The 18094-nt window shown below is 34.2% G+C and overlaps 1 protein-coding gene across 2 annotated transcripts in view; it reads left to right on the top strand.

The window, feature by feature from the left end:
• The window catches only part of pnt (ETS transcription factor pointed), a 324499-nt gene that overhangs the window by 221795 nt on the left and 84610 nt on the right, over positions 1–18094 (top strand). Inside the window, exon 1 of one of the 2 annotated variants that reach the window (XM_089640997.1) lies at positions 2653–2938. The exons of the other annotated variant lie outside the window; for it this stretch is intronic. Within the exon in view, the coding sequence (XP_089497123.1) occupies positions 2896–2938 (43 nt within the window). The 5' untranslated portion in view covers positions 2653–2895. Of the gene's footprint in view, positions 1–2652; positions 2939–18094 lie in introns of those variants that run through there. 2 annotated transcript variants of the gene reach the window in all.

The raw sequence follows: 18094 nt of genomic DNA, 5'->3' as shown, positions 1-18094 counted from the left end.
TCGGACACGCAGGTAAAGACTAATGCTGCGGAGGTCACTCTTGAACAGGTGCATAGTCTTATATTAGTCACTGAGGGTTTCCGAGAAGCGATTATGTCTCTAATGGGCGGCGTGCGATTTGTTTTTATTTTTATCTCGGCAATATAAATAAACAAAGAACGTGTGTTTTCTGGTCAAGAACCTGGATGAATATCAGCCCTGAATTACTTATTTGAATTTTAAACAGTTTTACAAATTATTAGGTATAATAGCATCCATTTCGTATTGGGTACTAATAGATTTAATTACATACTAACATTATGGTGGATTTTTAAAACCATTTAAACAGATATTTCTAAATTCCATAATTTTTTACTGAAATCGTCCTGATCTCAATATAATATGCGTTGATGTATAAATTTTACGGCCACCGTGGCCGAGGGGTAAGGTTTTCTAATAGCAAACTGAAGGTCTTTAATTTAATTTTAAATTAAATTTTATTAACGGCACCTTCCGGAGTGGAAGATACTCTCAGTATCACCCTGGTGTAAAACCACCATTCGGAAATGAAGCGTTGCTTGAAATGGCTTTAGCCGAGTTTGGTGAGCAGATATGAATAGCCAGGTACTTCTCCACCTTCCTCATCCCCACATCCTTCCACTCCTCACTACCTTCAGCTTCACAACATACCCCAATTGGGGATGCCATAGTTTCACTGGCTCCAGATGGTTGGGAGCAGTTTGGAACTCGTGAAAGAGAGACAGAAAACTCTGTGAAAATTTAATGATGCCGTTCGGTAGGTTCAACCTCTGTCCCAAGCAGGCTTGTGATAATAGATACCCTGTTTTGATGAATAATAAATGTAATTACGTCATGTTGATTCCTCGAGGATTTGTAAATTATTACAAATATATTACTTTCGTTTGGTATTTGGTGATGACCACACTACACATGCAAGTGTCCGGTCTCGCCTCGCACAGGGCCGTACCGGACGTGGTGTCACCTTAAACATCCGTCCCTCTACCTGTGCAACTCTATAATTATTATAGAAGAGTTGCACAGAGCACTCCTCGCTTTTAGTGCGTGAACAGGGTGCAACCCATTAAGACGCACTGTGCAATTCAATGTTGTATGCACCGAATTAAAAATATGTATTTGTGTATGAAGGCGTAAAAAATAATATTTTATTTAAAATAAGTATTTTTTCTACTTTTGGACGTAGTTCTTGCTCAGTTCATTGCTTCATTGCTTGCCGAGCTTTTCTCATAGTAAAGATCATGGTTAACTTGTATGAGGTGTAAAAAATGAACCCTTTTCAATCATCATTGACTATCCTTTGTTTTATTACGTAAAGTACAAAATCACAATTCAATATTTATATTTTTCTCTTAAGCTACACGGTTTTAGCTGCACAGCTATGATATAGGATTTTGAGTCCAGAACTGCATTACCAAGAACCCAGGCTTTTCGCCGCCGATAGATGCAATTCTTTATGCAGTAAAATTTTCTGATTCTAAAATAACAAGAGGGAAATATGATATAGCCAACGACTGGATTAATTTTCTTCTTCATAAACCCTCTATCGTTGAGTTTTGCACTCCTTTTTATGTATCCAGTTTTACGGATGATTCTTGTTCTCAACCATTGGAAGTCTTCTATTCTATTGAGATCCATCCAGAGCCCATGTAAAGTGTGCGAATTCTCTTAAATTTTCCAAACCTTTATTTTTCTTTATTTGTAGAACACATTTCATGTTTCATACTAATAGAATAATAGATCACCTCCCTGTGTAGTATCGTAGTAAGGTAAATCCTCGATCCTATTCCTTATCATCACTTATGCACAAGGACACAGGATAATCCGAAAACGCTGCTAAAGCACAGGTGGGAATAATAATATATCCCGGGACTGTAGACTTGCCTTTTTTAATGACGTGAAGCTCAGTTGTAACTTGTAACCTCTCTTTCTGTTATGCTGCGTATAAACTGGACCGGTTGCTTTGTTTCTTTCTCATAATTCATGGCTTGGCTCGCGGAAATTTTGTCCAGTTTATATGCACGCTTACATGTGTCGTTCATGAGAGGGAGAGATAAGTTACAACGGATCTATCAGCGGTACGTCTAAGGATGAAAATATGTATTATTATATAGGTCAAGCTTTCTCCTGGCACATTACCTATCAATGTCTTACTGCATGTTTGTGTAAAAGGTTCCTTTACGAGAAATACAGTGTCATATGATCGCAGCGCGCCAGCAAGTTCGTACGAAATTCGAATTGTACAATGAGCGCAGTTGTTTTCTGTCGTGCTTTAGACTTTTTTTTAACTCTAAACAAGTCCATATCTATAAACAATATCTTCCATGACGTTCCACGTTCGTTAGTATAACATTTTACGATGTTGCAATTCCAACGTTTACTTAATGATATAAGTATTTTATAAAATTCTCTTTTCCCTGTTCTAGAGAAATTAAAAATGAAGAATTGTGAAGATTGTCTAAAACTTGAAACTGAACTTTATTTCTTCAAGTGTGTATTCAGAACGAACAATAATTACATAATTAACTAATTTGAAACGTAACAATATATTTATTAATAAATATTATTTTTATACTAATTTGTGATAACCTCTGGACTGCAGTTAATTATAATACATATTGATTACATAATATTTATTTAAAAATCTGTTTTATTAATTATTAAAAATAAATAAAAAATTGTGATAAAAAGTGATTTATTTGACAATCAAAGAGATTCATCCTTACCGTGGAAGCGATAATACCTTGACAGCCAGTGCGACTTACTGCCCTACACTCAAACAACCCTATTGCCCTTCAAACAAGGGTACAAGGCAAACGCATTAATTTGTCGAACGAGGCAACCAGGATAACGGACAGGGGTGCAGCCAAGCCCGCAGGGATGGGAATTAAGGCAATTATGAAAGCTTTCACCAGGCAGAAAGGTAATTAATAATGTCAGTGTTACTCCAATCGATACCATCGATTCCGCACTCAAGCCGTTGAATTTTAAAATGTGCTTTGAGTTGTATGCTATATGTGTTTTGGGTTGTTTCCTAAATTTTTGTCATATAATGCAATTTTATCATCTATGTAGATATGTATTTTTTTATGTTCAGGAATCCATTACTCAAACGGTGACCGGATAAATCATCAAAATGATAATTTATCACATCTTTAAAAGTTATATGAAGTCATGGAAAGTGACAAATCAAAAACTTTACTAACTGGGTTAAGTAGGTTATGTTTTTAGGTTAGGTTTAAATTTTTTTTTCATCGTTTCTAATGACTTTCAACACACTTTTTAAAAGTGTGTTGAATTGTCACTGTGTTGAGTTATCATGGAGCCAATTCAAACAATATGAAATACAATTAATGGTCATTTTCTCTATCAAATAACCCATTTATTACAATCTCAAACCTCAAATTATTTCTTGAGATTTACTAATTATTTTCAAAAGTTCCGAGTTTGTCACTGTCGCAAACTTTTTTTTTTCCTTCTTTTTGTGTTTTATATTGTTAACGTTGTTTGAGGCAATGAGGCATTTAAAAAAATATATATTTACATGATTGACTACAATAATAATAATTGGATACTTCGTATACATCAATTTATTATGAGTTCCTAGGCTGTATCTATTTATATTATTTCCAACAGATGCAGATAAACATACTTACCTGGCAGGTTACTTTATAAACACACTTTTATTATTACTAATAATAAACAATATAGATATTGAAAGCTGAATATTCACTGTAATCAGAGATGTGCAAAATGGGTACCCAAAACCATTTGAAATGCAAAATGGAAATGGGTCAAAACTTTTCCATTTGAAAATGTAAAATGCAAAATGGTTTTTAGAAAAGCATTTAAAATGCAAAATGGAAAATACCCATTTTGCATTTCCATTTGAAATGGATTTATTTGAAATAAAGCACATCTCTGACTGTAATGAATAATAAATTCCCCATTGGGGAATTGATCATTAAGTGTCGCTACCGTAAATATTAAAAAATATTCATTTTTTTAAATAACTTAAAGAGTAAAACCTCAAATTGTAAAATTTAATTATTACGAACATTTTCGTTTTAAGAATCGCTAATGTTATATTCAATAATTAAATATTTTAAAAATCTATAGTTTAGAGAATATTAACAGATTCATAATTATATTATTAATCATGTTTGAACCATTTATGTAGCGCCGTTTTAGTGAGAAAATAACCCCATGGGCGCTTTGAAAGAACGGTAGTTCTTTTGTTCCTCTTTTGACCACAAGTATGTTAATCTTTAGTTAGTATAAATCTGGCAGCACAATTGCTCTCACCAAATAGGTGGTGACCTCTGTATTAGTTAAATTAATTCATGATTACATTCCGTATAATATTTTACAGAAGCCATCACTTATTTAGAGGATAGTAGTACAGCAGTATGTCGATAAAAAATCCTACACCTACCGGGCAGAATGCTTTCAGAGCTACAATTGCTATTGTGCCGAGCTGAACCTCGATCATAAATGGATTATTGAATATAGTCACAGACATCAGTAGATGGTACCTACGTGGTGACTCCTTGATTTGATACGAAGTAGGTACCGCTAGTGATGGCCACAATCGAGATGTTCTTATCGAAATAATCAGTCATTTGACTAATCTAAACATTTGATTTATTATTTTCAAATTAATTGAAAACATTGCGATTCTACTAAATAATCGAATCAACTCCATCTGTATTATTATTATTAGATTTTCCAAGTAATCGATTGAAGTATATGAATGTATTGAAGTATCTGCCTGTATAAAATATAAATAAATAATAATAATCTCATACGTAAATTCTAGCATCACATTCGTCAATCAAATGCATTGTACATAAAGCTTTGTATTAATGATAGACTAATGTTCTTTGTCTAAATTCTCGTGCAATCTGTTAGCCATAAATCGATAATAGTTAAACTAGACAAATAATAGTTTGTAATAAGATAGATAATTGTAGAAATGAAATTTCTTATTTTGCACAAAAACGACGCTATATAAATTATCAAAATATAATTATTAAAAATTTTTATCAAAAATTTGTCCCCTTTTTCATTGTTTTGCAAATTAAAGACGACACGTTAATTCGAAACATCATTCGATTAAAATTTAGTGATTCGAAATGATATGAATACCATACGCTCAGTGCAGGGAATTATCATTTCTATTTTCATTAATTTGTTCGAGCATATTATTTAAATTCGCCTCATAATTAGTTTGAAAATTTAAAATTCGAAAAGCTTCTCATTCAGTAGTAAAATTAAGTTATTGTTGAGTTCTCAAATTTTAAATTCGAATAGGTCCTCATTCCATAGAACTAGTGGTATAACAGCGGATAAATTAATTTATTAGGTACCTACTTATTATCCAGTTTTCATATTTAAAATTCGAATAGATTCTCATTCCGTAGATGCGAGTGAAAGAATGGATAAATTATCTTATTCCTGAGTTTTCAAATTTAGAATGCGAATAGATTCTCATTCCATAGAGTGAGCAGTTGAATCATTTGAGGCCTATAATGGCTGATGGTGACCAATAAAGTCCACGGGCGTTCGTCATTGGTGCGCATATAAATATTCAAATTAGATAGCCATCCATTCATAAACAAATGATCCATTTATCTACGGAGGCCAGGATAGTTCAACTGTCGACGATGAACGCTCGTAAATTTTTATGTTATATTTATATACTTTACCTGCGACTAGTGATGTAGACCCGGGAATATTCCCCGGGGAATATTCCCGGGAACAGGAATATTCCCGGGAATATTCCCCGACCTGTAATAAATTCCCGAAAACGGGGAATTTATTTTATTTTTAATAAAATGGTTTCTACACTTCTCTTGGATGCTTTATTGAGTGTTAGCAGTTATCTACGACGACATCTTCTGATCTAGGGACTTCCCTATCACGATAAAATCACGCCAGTGACCTGGTGGAAGGGGATGTGCGGATGTTCTGATTTGTCACAGGTTGCCATAAGAATATTGACTGCTTCCATTACTTCAGCAGCCACTGAGAGATCTTTTAGCACGTTTAGTCGCATTCATACAACACGGAGGAATCGTCTAACAACTCAAATAACGTTTCAAACCTATCTGGTACTCGCAAACGCAAACATCCAATTGACTGTGCTGAGGAAGAAGAAAACGTAGATAATCCTGAGTCAGCGACAACTTCGTCCGGGTCGGGTGATGAAGAAGAAAAAGAATATGAAGGTGAAAGTGGAAGCGAAGTTGATAGTGTCAGTGTCCAATCGGTATCATCAGATGAACAGTAACGATCTGTGAAGTTGTGACATTTTTACAGTTTTACGATTGATTTTTTATATGTAACGTTTACTAGCATAAAGTGTATATAGGCTACTAATACTGTACAGTATACAATTATATAGAGATACTACTCACTTTAAAATAATTTTGATCGGTGTTTTTTTGTTATTTTTCTCTTGGATCCTATTCCTATATATATGGGAATAGTTTTTATGGTTCTATCCTGCTCTATATGTACCATATGTGTGTATATATTATTTTTTATTTAATAAATATTATTCTTTTTGAGGTATTATGTTGTTGAAATCAAAATTCCCAAAATTCCCCGTCCAGGGGAATATTCCCGGGAATGTTCCCGGGAATATTCCCCAGAAATAAATTCCCGGGAATTTATACATCACTACCTGCGACTGCGTTTGTCTCAGTAATAACATGTCGATACCTAACGTGAAATTGGTGTGCGCAATCGAATATTGTTTGTTTTTCTACATGGTAAAGGTACTACTCGGTTTCGTCCGATTTTCAACGCTCATTTTTTAGTAACATTTGACAAACATTGTTATGTCTTGTTTTTTTTTAAATATCAATTTTTTAAATTTTTTTATTTTTTATTTGAACTGCCCTGACCAGTGGCTATGCGAGTACAATAATTATTCGTCAGGCTCTTTATTCGTTTTTCTTATCATTGTATTACCAGTCTGTACTTGGAATTTATAGTTATTTTATCGTTATGATAATTATATATTCTAAGGGCATTTACATTGCCTGAACCTAGAACCTATACGTATTCAATACACTCACACTAACCCTCTACATGCATAGATACTAACATATATAGCGGCAAACAATATGCAATTACCCAAGCAATATTGTATCTGTTTTGCTGTAGCGATGTTTTTGCAATTTTCGAATACAATGATAAACATTATTAAACAAGGTCTTAGGATATTCAAATGTTTATTGTTTTTCATCGCTTTGTGGGCTTTTGATCTGATCAAATTCATAAACAATGATATTGTCTGGAATAAAAAGTGCATATTAATGTTATTTTACTGCAGAATGGATAAACCTCCACTCAACTCTGTCTAGAAATACACTCCTTGCTTTATTCACATTCATATATATCGTCTTCATGCATTTGGGAGGCAAGAATGTACCTTCACCCCGGGAACCATTCATTGGATAACCAACCACAGGTCTCCAAGCCGGAGAGGCTGGTTGATTGAGAACATTTCACCTATCCCAGCTGGACTCTCTCGATGGGTTCATGTGTCACTCCTGGACACACTGACCCCCGGATTCCCACCCTCATTCGAAGGAAATTATTTTTAGAGCCTCATGTGTGGAGTTTACATAAAAAAATTGTTGTCCTCTTATTGTAATTTCATCTTTTTCCAATATTCTTGCCGAATCTTTCTTTTTTGAATTGTGGTTTTTCCCAAAACAGCTGCAGATATTCGTTATGCAAAAAACCCACAGGTTACCGACCTAGCATAAGTTGATCACAAAATGATTACAACTCATTATTATGTTTTATACGGTCCTAGTAAAAAAAAGATTACTTAAATGCCAGAATTTTCTGTCACTAATGATGACAGCATTATTTGTCATATTTTTTCCACCATTTTCCTCAAATACATTGAAAATAATACAGCTCTAGACATAAAGCTGATGTTCAAAACGGTCATGTTAATATTTTATTTATTGTAAACTAGCTGAACCGCGCCAAGCGTTGCAGTGGCTCAGTCTGCCTGTGCAGATAGAGAAACAATAGCGCGTGTTGCTTTTACGTCCAACAAATGGCGATGTTTTTAAAAAAATTAATTTTTGCTGTTGTATAATATCGGTATATAAAAACACCCGTAATCGATCGCAACGGTGTGTCAACATTTTAAAGGAATCGGCGAAGAACTTTCGAAGATTTGAGATTTTGAACAAACGAACATTTACATTTTTATTTATGTATATTGTATATATATATAATAGATTATAACAACTCAATCACTTAATAAAATACGCATATCGATGCCAAGTCACTGTCTTATTCATTAAATTATACGCGAATTTACATAAAATTATCACATTGAATGCATAAATATTTATTTGAATTCGCTTCTCATTGATTGGCTGCCGATAAATTATTTTCGTTTTCTAAACGCATAAATTTTTATTTCTTTTTTTTTAAATAAACTTCTGAAATCTTAGCGCCGCCATTAAGTAAATTAATCACTAGCCAATCAACTTTGCAGTGCTTTGAATTTTGGACAGGGGTGGAGTTGGATAGAAACATATTTAATTTAATTTATATATTATGATAATAAAACATCTAGTAACTAATTATCGTGCCAATTGCCTTCAGAGAATAAAACTCAACACATCACTGTCTGCACTATAGATAATAGAAAAAGGCTGTCGCAAAGCTACCACCAAATTGCCTGGACTACCAAAGCGGCGAAGCCAATGAAACTTATGCATTTAATCTGGAGGTCGCGGGCTCGTATCGCATGCGCAAGTAAATTTGATTGATTAATAATTTGTGTTATTTCACAATTTAGCCATTTATGTAGTATATTTACGGCACGTTCCAGAGTGGAGGATATTATCAGTATCGCCCTAATGTTAAGCTCAGCCTTCAAGAATTAAACGTTGCTTGAAATAATAATAATAATAATAAAAATTTATTCCAGAATGTATGCAGGGGTAGTGCAATGCAATACATTTCATATTTGAAATAATATACATAATTAGAGTTAGAACAGTAATAATAATATATAGATGATTTCGATAGGCACAAAAAAGCGGAATTTAAGTGAAAAAAACATAAAATATAAACACAAAAATGAGTATGAGCAGCCGTTTATGGAGGATATTTGCACATCTCCCGTCTCCAGAGGGCAATCAGAGGGGACTCCATCCAAGCAACCATGGCAGTGATGATTTTGTTACTTGATTGGCGTAGTCTGCGCCATAAGCTTCCCACGTGATGGCGGAGAAGCGCTCTGAAAGAGTGTACGCGTCCTTCCAGGAACATTTCCGTGGCGCTGCAGTATCTCGGTAGGCGGAATAGTTTAGTTTTTTGAAATGGCTTTAACCGTGTTAAATGGTGACCAGACCTGAAAGGCCAGATACTTCCCCACCTTCATCTTCCCCTCCCCACTACCTCCAGCCTCACGACATACCCCAATTGGGGATGCCATAGTCTCACTGGCTCCAGACGGTTAGAAGCAGTTGGGACCATTTTGCGGTATTCACATTTAAAAAAGGCGGGACTTCTCTGTGCGTAGAAGCCATTTCCAGTAGTATGGGTGAATGATGTTACCGATGCGTTTGTGCGCGCGGTTTCATACTAATAATGGTTCATGACCCATCTTTCTTGTTTCTATTATCTATCTATTATATGTAAATCCCTGTGTCATGGCGGACGAAAAGTAGCTTCTGTAATGTAATAACGGTAGAGTTTATTTTAATGTACAGAATTCGATTAATTTATGGGTGGACGTAGACTGGTCTCAGTGACAGAAAAATAATTTTAATTTGTGTTGTGACCCGCCCAGTTGGCGTACAACAGGTGTTATCTCAACGCAGACTTAACCATTTTCACATTTGAATTACCGAATTCGTCGTCTCTGTTAACTTTCATTTATAAATCTTGATCGTACTCGTTGATTACTTGAAAAGTGTTTCATTTGGGTGTCTTCAAATAAGCTTTCCTCTGAATGTGATATTACCGAACGTAGTTCTAAAGGACGATGTATGAATGTGAATGAGGCAAGGAGTGTGTGCCAAGACCGAGTTGTTTGGCGGTCCGTCCTCTCTGCCTACCCCTGCGGGGAAACGGCGTGATGGTTAGTTAGTTAGTTAGTTAGTTCTAAAGGAAGCTAGTATTTACTGCTCGGCTTCATCCAAGTTACAGCACTCTTTTTTTACAAAGTATTTTATCGTATTAAACAATTCAAAGAGATATTATCGTTCTGTCTTATTTTTTTACTTTTTCATGAATATTCTACTTGTAAACTGAAATTTTTTATTTTATTTTTATTATAGTGACTATTTAAACATTGTAAATACAAAATATGATGTGAATATATGTATAGTAAATTGTATTTTTAGTCCTCACTACGGTGATCTGTGGCGAGGCGGACTAAAGTTATTCACTAGTTTTTTCATTGATCTCTTTCAGCCAGATTTTTATTCTTGATTTGTAATCACTAAACTTTTCTATTCGTTTTATATCTGGAGAGAAGGACGTTGTGGAATTTTGTTGCAAAATATATGTAGTTTCTTTGTCCGAATGTGGTTTTATGACTTGGAATATTTTTTATGTCATTGTGATTTGATCTAGTGTGATGAATACGCCGGTATTGTAGAGGATTCAGTATTTTTGAATAGTTTCAATTGTTTATTTTTAGCATACCTTTGTTGTACACAAAACTTTTGAAAATTTCAATCGTAGGGGTTCTTATGGGTACTTTCGGTAAAATCTTTATGAGTCCTTTTTGAATTGCATTTACCCAGTAAATCCGACATAAAACTAGGCAGAAAAGGCTGTAGAAAATGCCAGAGCACACCCTCCGCGAGTTTTCAGCGAGGCATAAAAACTGATTTTAAAATGAATTTCAAAGACTTCACAAAATGACATCTCTGGAATAACGGGTGTACAAACCGAATCTATTTATTTTTGTTATTTGTTTTTGGGGTGTTATGCCGTGTTGCGCTAACTCCTTCTTTAGCCAATGAAACGAATCTATATAGTTTTGTATGCATATTTTGACTTCTAGGAATAACTTTATCACAAAGCTTAAAATCTATCTTTGAACTCTGGAGACATAAATATAGGAAAGCTTTTTCTTTCTGGAATTTCAAGGTTAACGCAACTATTTTCAGTCCTCAACATCATATAATTTATTTATACTTGGTAACTAACTAACCATCACGCCGTTTCCCCGTAGGGGTAGGCAGAGAGGACGGACCGCCAAACAACTCAGTCTTGGCACACACTCCTTGCCTCATTCACATTCATACATCGTCTCATACATACTCTTCTATTGTTCTGACTCTTGACATGGTCCGACTCAAGTATCTGATTCACTTGGTCGTGCCATGTCTTCCTCGGGCGTCCCCCGATGTAGACATGGTGATTATGGATATTCTCACTTACGTGAAAATAATTCAAACCAAAAACTCGGTTATTCTACAAATGGGTATTTAAAATTACAAACCTTGAAAATTATATAAAAAACCTCTCTCAAATGACAAAATAGTATAAAGATAGGCAAGGTACACAAGAGTGATAAATAATAATATATAATTATTTCAACAATTTTGATCACAGACATAGGAATTAAAGGGGTAAAATCAACTGTTGAAGAACGAAGGGAGTAAGGCTGACTGTGATTCGTCAATAAATCAATCTGACAGTAAATAGGCATCTCGCATTACAATATCACCATTTACTTCTTAAAAGTAAAATCTGCTTTTGAATGAATAGACATTTTTACATGGGAGCGCAAATTACTCGCCACGTTATAAACTAATTTGCGAAGTCCAAATTCGGCAAAGTAAATTTCTTCTGTTTGCAGAGTCGTAGTTAGTTTCAGAGTATTTAGTTAAGACACTTTTACAAATGTTTCATAATTTACTTACCCCAGTAAACAACGATGAGCACACTTGAGAATCGCTACATTGTGATGTGATAGTATATGTTTCTAAAACTGATCCATATAATACGGTGTGAATAAGCTTAAAATAAAGTAAAATAATGCTTACTTATGGAATGTAATACGACAATTGGGTTTATTCTCTTTTTCACATCTATTTTTACAAGTTTTCATATCACAAGTCAACATTTTGCCGTGTTATTTCGTAAAATGAACCGATGATGCCTCGACCATAGTTCGCACAAGAATGATGACGTCACGTTTTCAAATTTCACTTGAGGCCATACGCGAGCACAGCCGGCTCCAATGGAACCGGTATGGGGAGTGGGGATAATACGCTTTTAATCACTTAGGGCAGGTCTACTAATATTCATATGTCTATGATTTTGATACATATTTTAAAACAATAGCAGTCTGTGTAAATTATCGACGAAAATGTCTATATCAGCACACTGTATCTTATCATATAGTCCACCCATTTAGGTCAGAAGATTTAAATTAAAGATTTTATTTTACAATTAATTTATTAATATTACAAATTATTAATAAATAACTTTTGCAATAATAATTACAACCTTACCATCAAAAAAAGGAATATTTTCATTTGTTTCGCAATATCTCAATCATTCACAACAATAATTGTCAATAACCCAGTGCACTTTAAATGAACCCACATAAGCTGGCCGCTTTACATAAGCCGGTGTGATTAGCGTGCCCAGTGAGAAGTGTCTGAGAGCAGAGCAAGAAGTCTGAGTCTGGCACTTCACACGCGCGTGAGCACGACTCTCACAGTGGACTTTTCGCCTACTTTTTCACTTTCAAGCCAACTTCGCGTGCCGGTGCTTCTGTTATTATTCTGTTACTATCGCGGCTGGGTGACGTCACAACACAACACAACACCCCACTCCACTCCACTGCATTTACATTGTTTTATTATGTAATAACGATTGTCTAAAGATGTGCATTATTTATTTTTACTAACGGCCTACTGTCCAATATAATACAATACATATTACATAATAAAAATAAAAATTGCAAAAAAGGAACGTATATGTCTAACCAGCGCCTTTGATGTAACTTTTTCGCAAAAACGGCGCTATACAAATCATCAAAATATTATTATAAATGATCCAAACAGACAAAATTTACAGTGGACATTTTATTGACGATTCGGCAACCTAACCTCACTTTGGGAAGGGTTTGAAAATGTTATCTTTTGCTTTTCAAATAAATTTTTTAAAAATTTGATTATTCACAAAGTTTAACAGTATAATTGAAAGTATCGTTTTTTGCTACGCATTCTCATCATAAACACACTATTTTCACCTTATAAAATAACGTTAAATTATAATAAAATTACTTTAACTAAAGATCCATTTAACCACAGTTTCTGCCTACCGGCAGAGCCAGTAATCTTTTAAAAAAAATTATAATAGTATAAAACCTGTTTTTGCCTTTTAAATGATTTTTTTTGTGCTTAATCTTAGTTTATTGAGATGCTGAATTGATTTTACTCAAAGACGTATGCTCTTTAATCAGAGATTGCCTTCAGAGGGATGGAAGGACCAATTAATAGTCCGAAGATGTTCGGAAATCACGCTTTTGGCAAAGCATCAAATTTATTTTCAAAATTATAATTAACCTGTAGAATCTTCTCTTTTGGCCCCAACAAAATCAAATCCAACATCAATCAAAGTCTACTAAGAAACCCCGAAACTTTCCATATTCCTTTCCAAAGAACGTACTTAGCCTTTTCGCAACCTCTTGTGCTAATGTGACGATTACAGTATAATTCAATGTTTTAATATAACATCCAAAGTATTGGTAGTGGTAAGATTCACATAATATGAACATATTTAGCGATAGTCCCGAGAATTTTACAAAATATCTTGTCCTGTTTAGCTTGACTTCAAACTTTATTGTCTAACTAACTAACTAACTAACTAACTAACTAACCATCACGCCGTTTCCCCGCAGGGGTAGGCAGAGAGGACGGACCGCTAAACAACTCGGTCTTGGCACACACTTCTTGCCTCATTCACATTCATACATCGTCTCATACATACTCTTCTATTGTTCTGACTCTTGACATGGCCCGACTCAAGTATCTGATTCTCTTGGTCGTGCCATGTCTTCCTCGGGCGTCCCCGACTTCTGCTACCATTCACATTTGCATCGTATATTCTCCTTACACTCCTTTCTTCGCTCATTCGCTCTACATGCCCAAACCATCTAAGCGTCCCTTTCTTGATCTTACTCATTATGCTTACATCAGCCTTGCACTCTTTGCGGATATCCACATTCCTCACACGATCATACATGGTTTTACCACACATACGCCTCAGGGATCTCATTTCAACAGCATTCAATCTACTTTCATCCTTTCTTTGCCAGTTCCATGCCTCACTTCCATACATCAGGGTAGGTACCAGCACTCCATTGTGGACTGCTAACTTCGCTTCTTTATTTGTTGTTTTACACATTTATTGTTTTATATTTACATATCGTTGTACACCGTTATAGAACGATTGGTATTGTTTTGTTATTTCTTTGAAAAAAGAGCAAATTCCAAAGTTTTTAATAAAATCTCCTCCTGGACTTAACGCACTGAAAACTGGCCAGAATTAAAAGTGAAACTTTAAAATATTCATAAATAATTAAGTTAATAATATTTACCTACATGATTTTTATTAAAATGATCGCAATATGAATGATACAATAATAATATACAATGGTTTTTGAGAAGAATAGGCGACGAGAACTGAGATTGTCTTGAGCTAGACATTGAATCCCAGCATGAGAAAATTTCCCACAAGTTTTCTATGGATTACGTTACCGTCGTGTAGGTAATACTAACTTTTGCATTATTTATATCATGTCGGATATGAAATCTTTGAATGTCGAATTTTGTCAAGGTCATTGCCGGATAAACTCTCTATGTAAAAAAAATGTAAGCCAAATCTAAGTGCAAATCTTTTTTTCAGTTATATTTTACAAATTTAATAATTTGATAGACAGAATATGTTAGGTACACCCTAGTAACATCATCAAAAGAATCAAATATTTGAATCGGGTAATCTATCACAGAAGTTAGAAATAATAGAAAAGTTTATGAGACAATGCATTAATGCTGTTGAAGTGAGGTAACTTTCCATCCTCTCTAACTACCCCTTGAGAGTAACGATGTGATGGTTTATTAGTTAGTTACTATCGTTAATTCTCTTTGCGCCATAATTTTATTGATTTGAGGCTATTAATAACAATTTTTGGTAAATTCTAGCTGTACGTATCTTATATTTTGTTAATATTCGTTACAATTTATATTCCGCTTGGTAAATTAAATGAATGATAGATTTTTAAACGACCCTTCACCAAGAGTTATATGCATAGGGGTTGGATATATAGAACATTTTGTCGGGGGTATATATAATTGAGTGAATACGAAGAACAAAAGTAACATTAAGTAATTTAATGGAATAATACTTTAGCAACCAAACATCTTTAGGTATGATGCAGCAAAATAATCTCGAACGGTGAGCCCTGCTGTCAATGAAAATTGCACAGCTTTATCTTTGTGACATTTCCATCATGTATCTTTATGAACCATAAATTTTCAATTTAACTGACGAATAATTCATGAAGTTGTCATATATTGTTTGTTGTACAGTAAAAAAATACCATTAAAACTCGGATATTTGATTTATTTATATCTATTTATTACAAAAAAAGATAGTGAAACACTTATTATTATAACTGACCCCACGACCTCCGCCTTGATGGGTCTTTGCTCTATCACTGAGCTAATTCGACCCTATACCCTTCGGTCATATTTAAGGCGATGCCATACATAGTAATGCAAAATCATGTGTTTTTGGTTTGAAAATTTGGTCGCCCAGAAATGTTTCAGATGCTTTAATTAAATACTGCGAGTAGAATACATCCTGGCCTTTGAAATAATCGAGTATTTTTTAGATAATTTAATATTTTAATAAAGCGCCGTTTTCGTGAGAAATCACCAGATAAGTCGTTTTATAAGCCCAGAAAAAAATAATGCAAAGGCCTTTGAAAACTGCTTTAAAGTTCAAAATCTCCTACTTACGAACCCATTTTCGGTTATGATTTTATTGTATAATGTGGCAAATTAAGTTATTTATAAAATGATCGGAAAAAAATTAAATATTCATGCCTGAACATCCACAAAATAAAATAAAAGGCACTTTTTGGCCATGTTTTTTTCTTGCATAAATCAAAACAGGCGGATGGTGTTAAGCGGGAATTTAAACCTTATCGCCATCTACGTAAGGGTTGTTATTGATAGCGGCTCAATTTAAAATATTACACGACGTAGTGCATCGCCTTAAGTATATCATAATTCGACTAAGAACTATCAATTCCTTTACTCATTTCAAGTTCTTCCAAAAAAATATTTCTTGAGATTCGTTTACTGAAGAACAATTAATTATGTACGTTGCAATTAGAATAGGATATTGTATTGTGCAATTAAAATTTACAATATGTCTAGAATTATGTTATTCTTCTAGAATCTATATAGGTATTATAATATATTATTATACCTGATGCGTGTTCTTTATCTTACGAATAGATTCTTGATTCTTCCATTCACTCCAAATAAATCAATGAAATGCAAATAGCCTCTTTAAAAGCTTAGAATCTCGACGTTGAAATATAGTCTGACTTCGTTAATATTCTCGTTGTTATTAAGTGCTAAAATCAATTACACTTCTTCACGTGTCGTAGTGTTGTAAATTATGTGTTCCCCGAGTCAAATAATATTATTTATGAGGTGAATAGAATATGAAGCATTTACTGGCTCTAGGAAATCTTAAATCATTTCTTTTTTATATGCTGTCTTCGCTTGTTAAACTCGCAAACTGAATGGGAACATCGTAATTATTATTCTAATCTGGCAATCAAATATATATCGGCAATACAACATATATATAGGGAATAAAACATATATATATATATAAGGAATACCCCACATTTATAACAAAAAATGGCCAGGAAATGACTACAACTCTTTACGTTTTAATTTGACATTAATATATTACATTTTATTTTTCATTGGCTTTTAATGTTTGTACATGATTTTACTACATTAATTAGAATAATGATAAGAACTGGGTATATATAAATAACATTTGTACAGATTGACACACTTAACTTTGAAGTGAGGGCGTCTCTACTGTAGATAATAATAATAATAATATTTGACAATTTGTATAGCGCCGCTTTTGTGAGATATCACCTCAGGGGCGCTTTATAGTTGATGCAGGTATTATACAAAATATAGATTTTTCAAAAATAAAGTGAAGTTTTACGTTAAGTAAAATGAAGAACAGGAACAGGTGAGACTCTGCAGCAAGAATCCTAGGTGATGAAGTAACTGGACTATTTAAAATGTATTAAAAATGGTCCTTAGTGTAGAAAATAGGACAAAAATACCAGAAAACAATATACCTACCCCAATTGGGGATATTGTATCGCTCCGGGCAGTTGGGACTCTTGTGCGGTATTCACATAAAAAAAACTAATTAACCCAACTGCTCCCAATCGTCTGTTGCCAGTTAGACTATGGCATCCCCAATTGGGGTATGTTGTGAAGCTGATGGTAGTTGGGGAGAGGAAGGAGATGGGGGTGATATAGGTGGGGGAGTAGGTACTCCAGGGATTAGGTTAGTAAGGGGGCTTTTCAGATTTGGTCACCAAAGATGACTAAAGCCATTTCAACCACACCTTAAACCAGGGCGTTACTGAGTGTATCTTCCACTTTCAAAATTGCCACAAGTATGCAATATATTATTTTTTAAATGAATAACATGTAAAATAACACCAATTCATCAAATAAAATTTACTTGTGCGCGTCGGGATTTTAACCCGCGACCTTCGGATTGCTAGTCGAGAGTCTTACTCCTCGACCACGGAGGCCGTCTTATGGGGTAAAAATAGTAGGCAATGTGTACAGAGTATTGCAATGGTATTATGCTAATTCATCACTTTTTATTATTATAATACCGTTACATCTTATAACGCAATAAGCGCCCGTTTATCAATACCTTATGTTCGCATTATTTTCCAGTAATCCCCAACGTTCTTGTTCGTAAAGCAGATACATTT

The sequence above is a fragment of the Hesperophylax consimilis genome, chromosome 16, assembly GCF_061612785.1.
Source record: "Hesperophylax consimilis isolate HC1 chromosome 16, BYU_Hcon_1.0, whole genome shotgun sequence".
NCBI classification, from domain to species: Eukaryota; Metazoa; Arthropoda; class Insecta; order Trichoptera; family Limnephilidae; genus Hesperophylax; species Hesperophylax consimilis.
The sequence above is the reverse complement of the archived record's forward strand: the minus strand, read 5'-3'. Positions and strand labels throughout refer to the sequence as shown.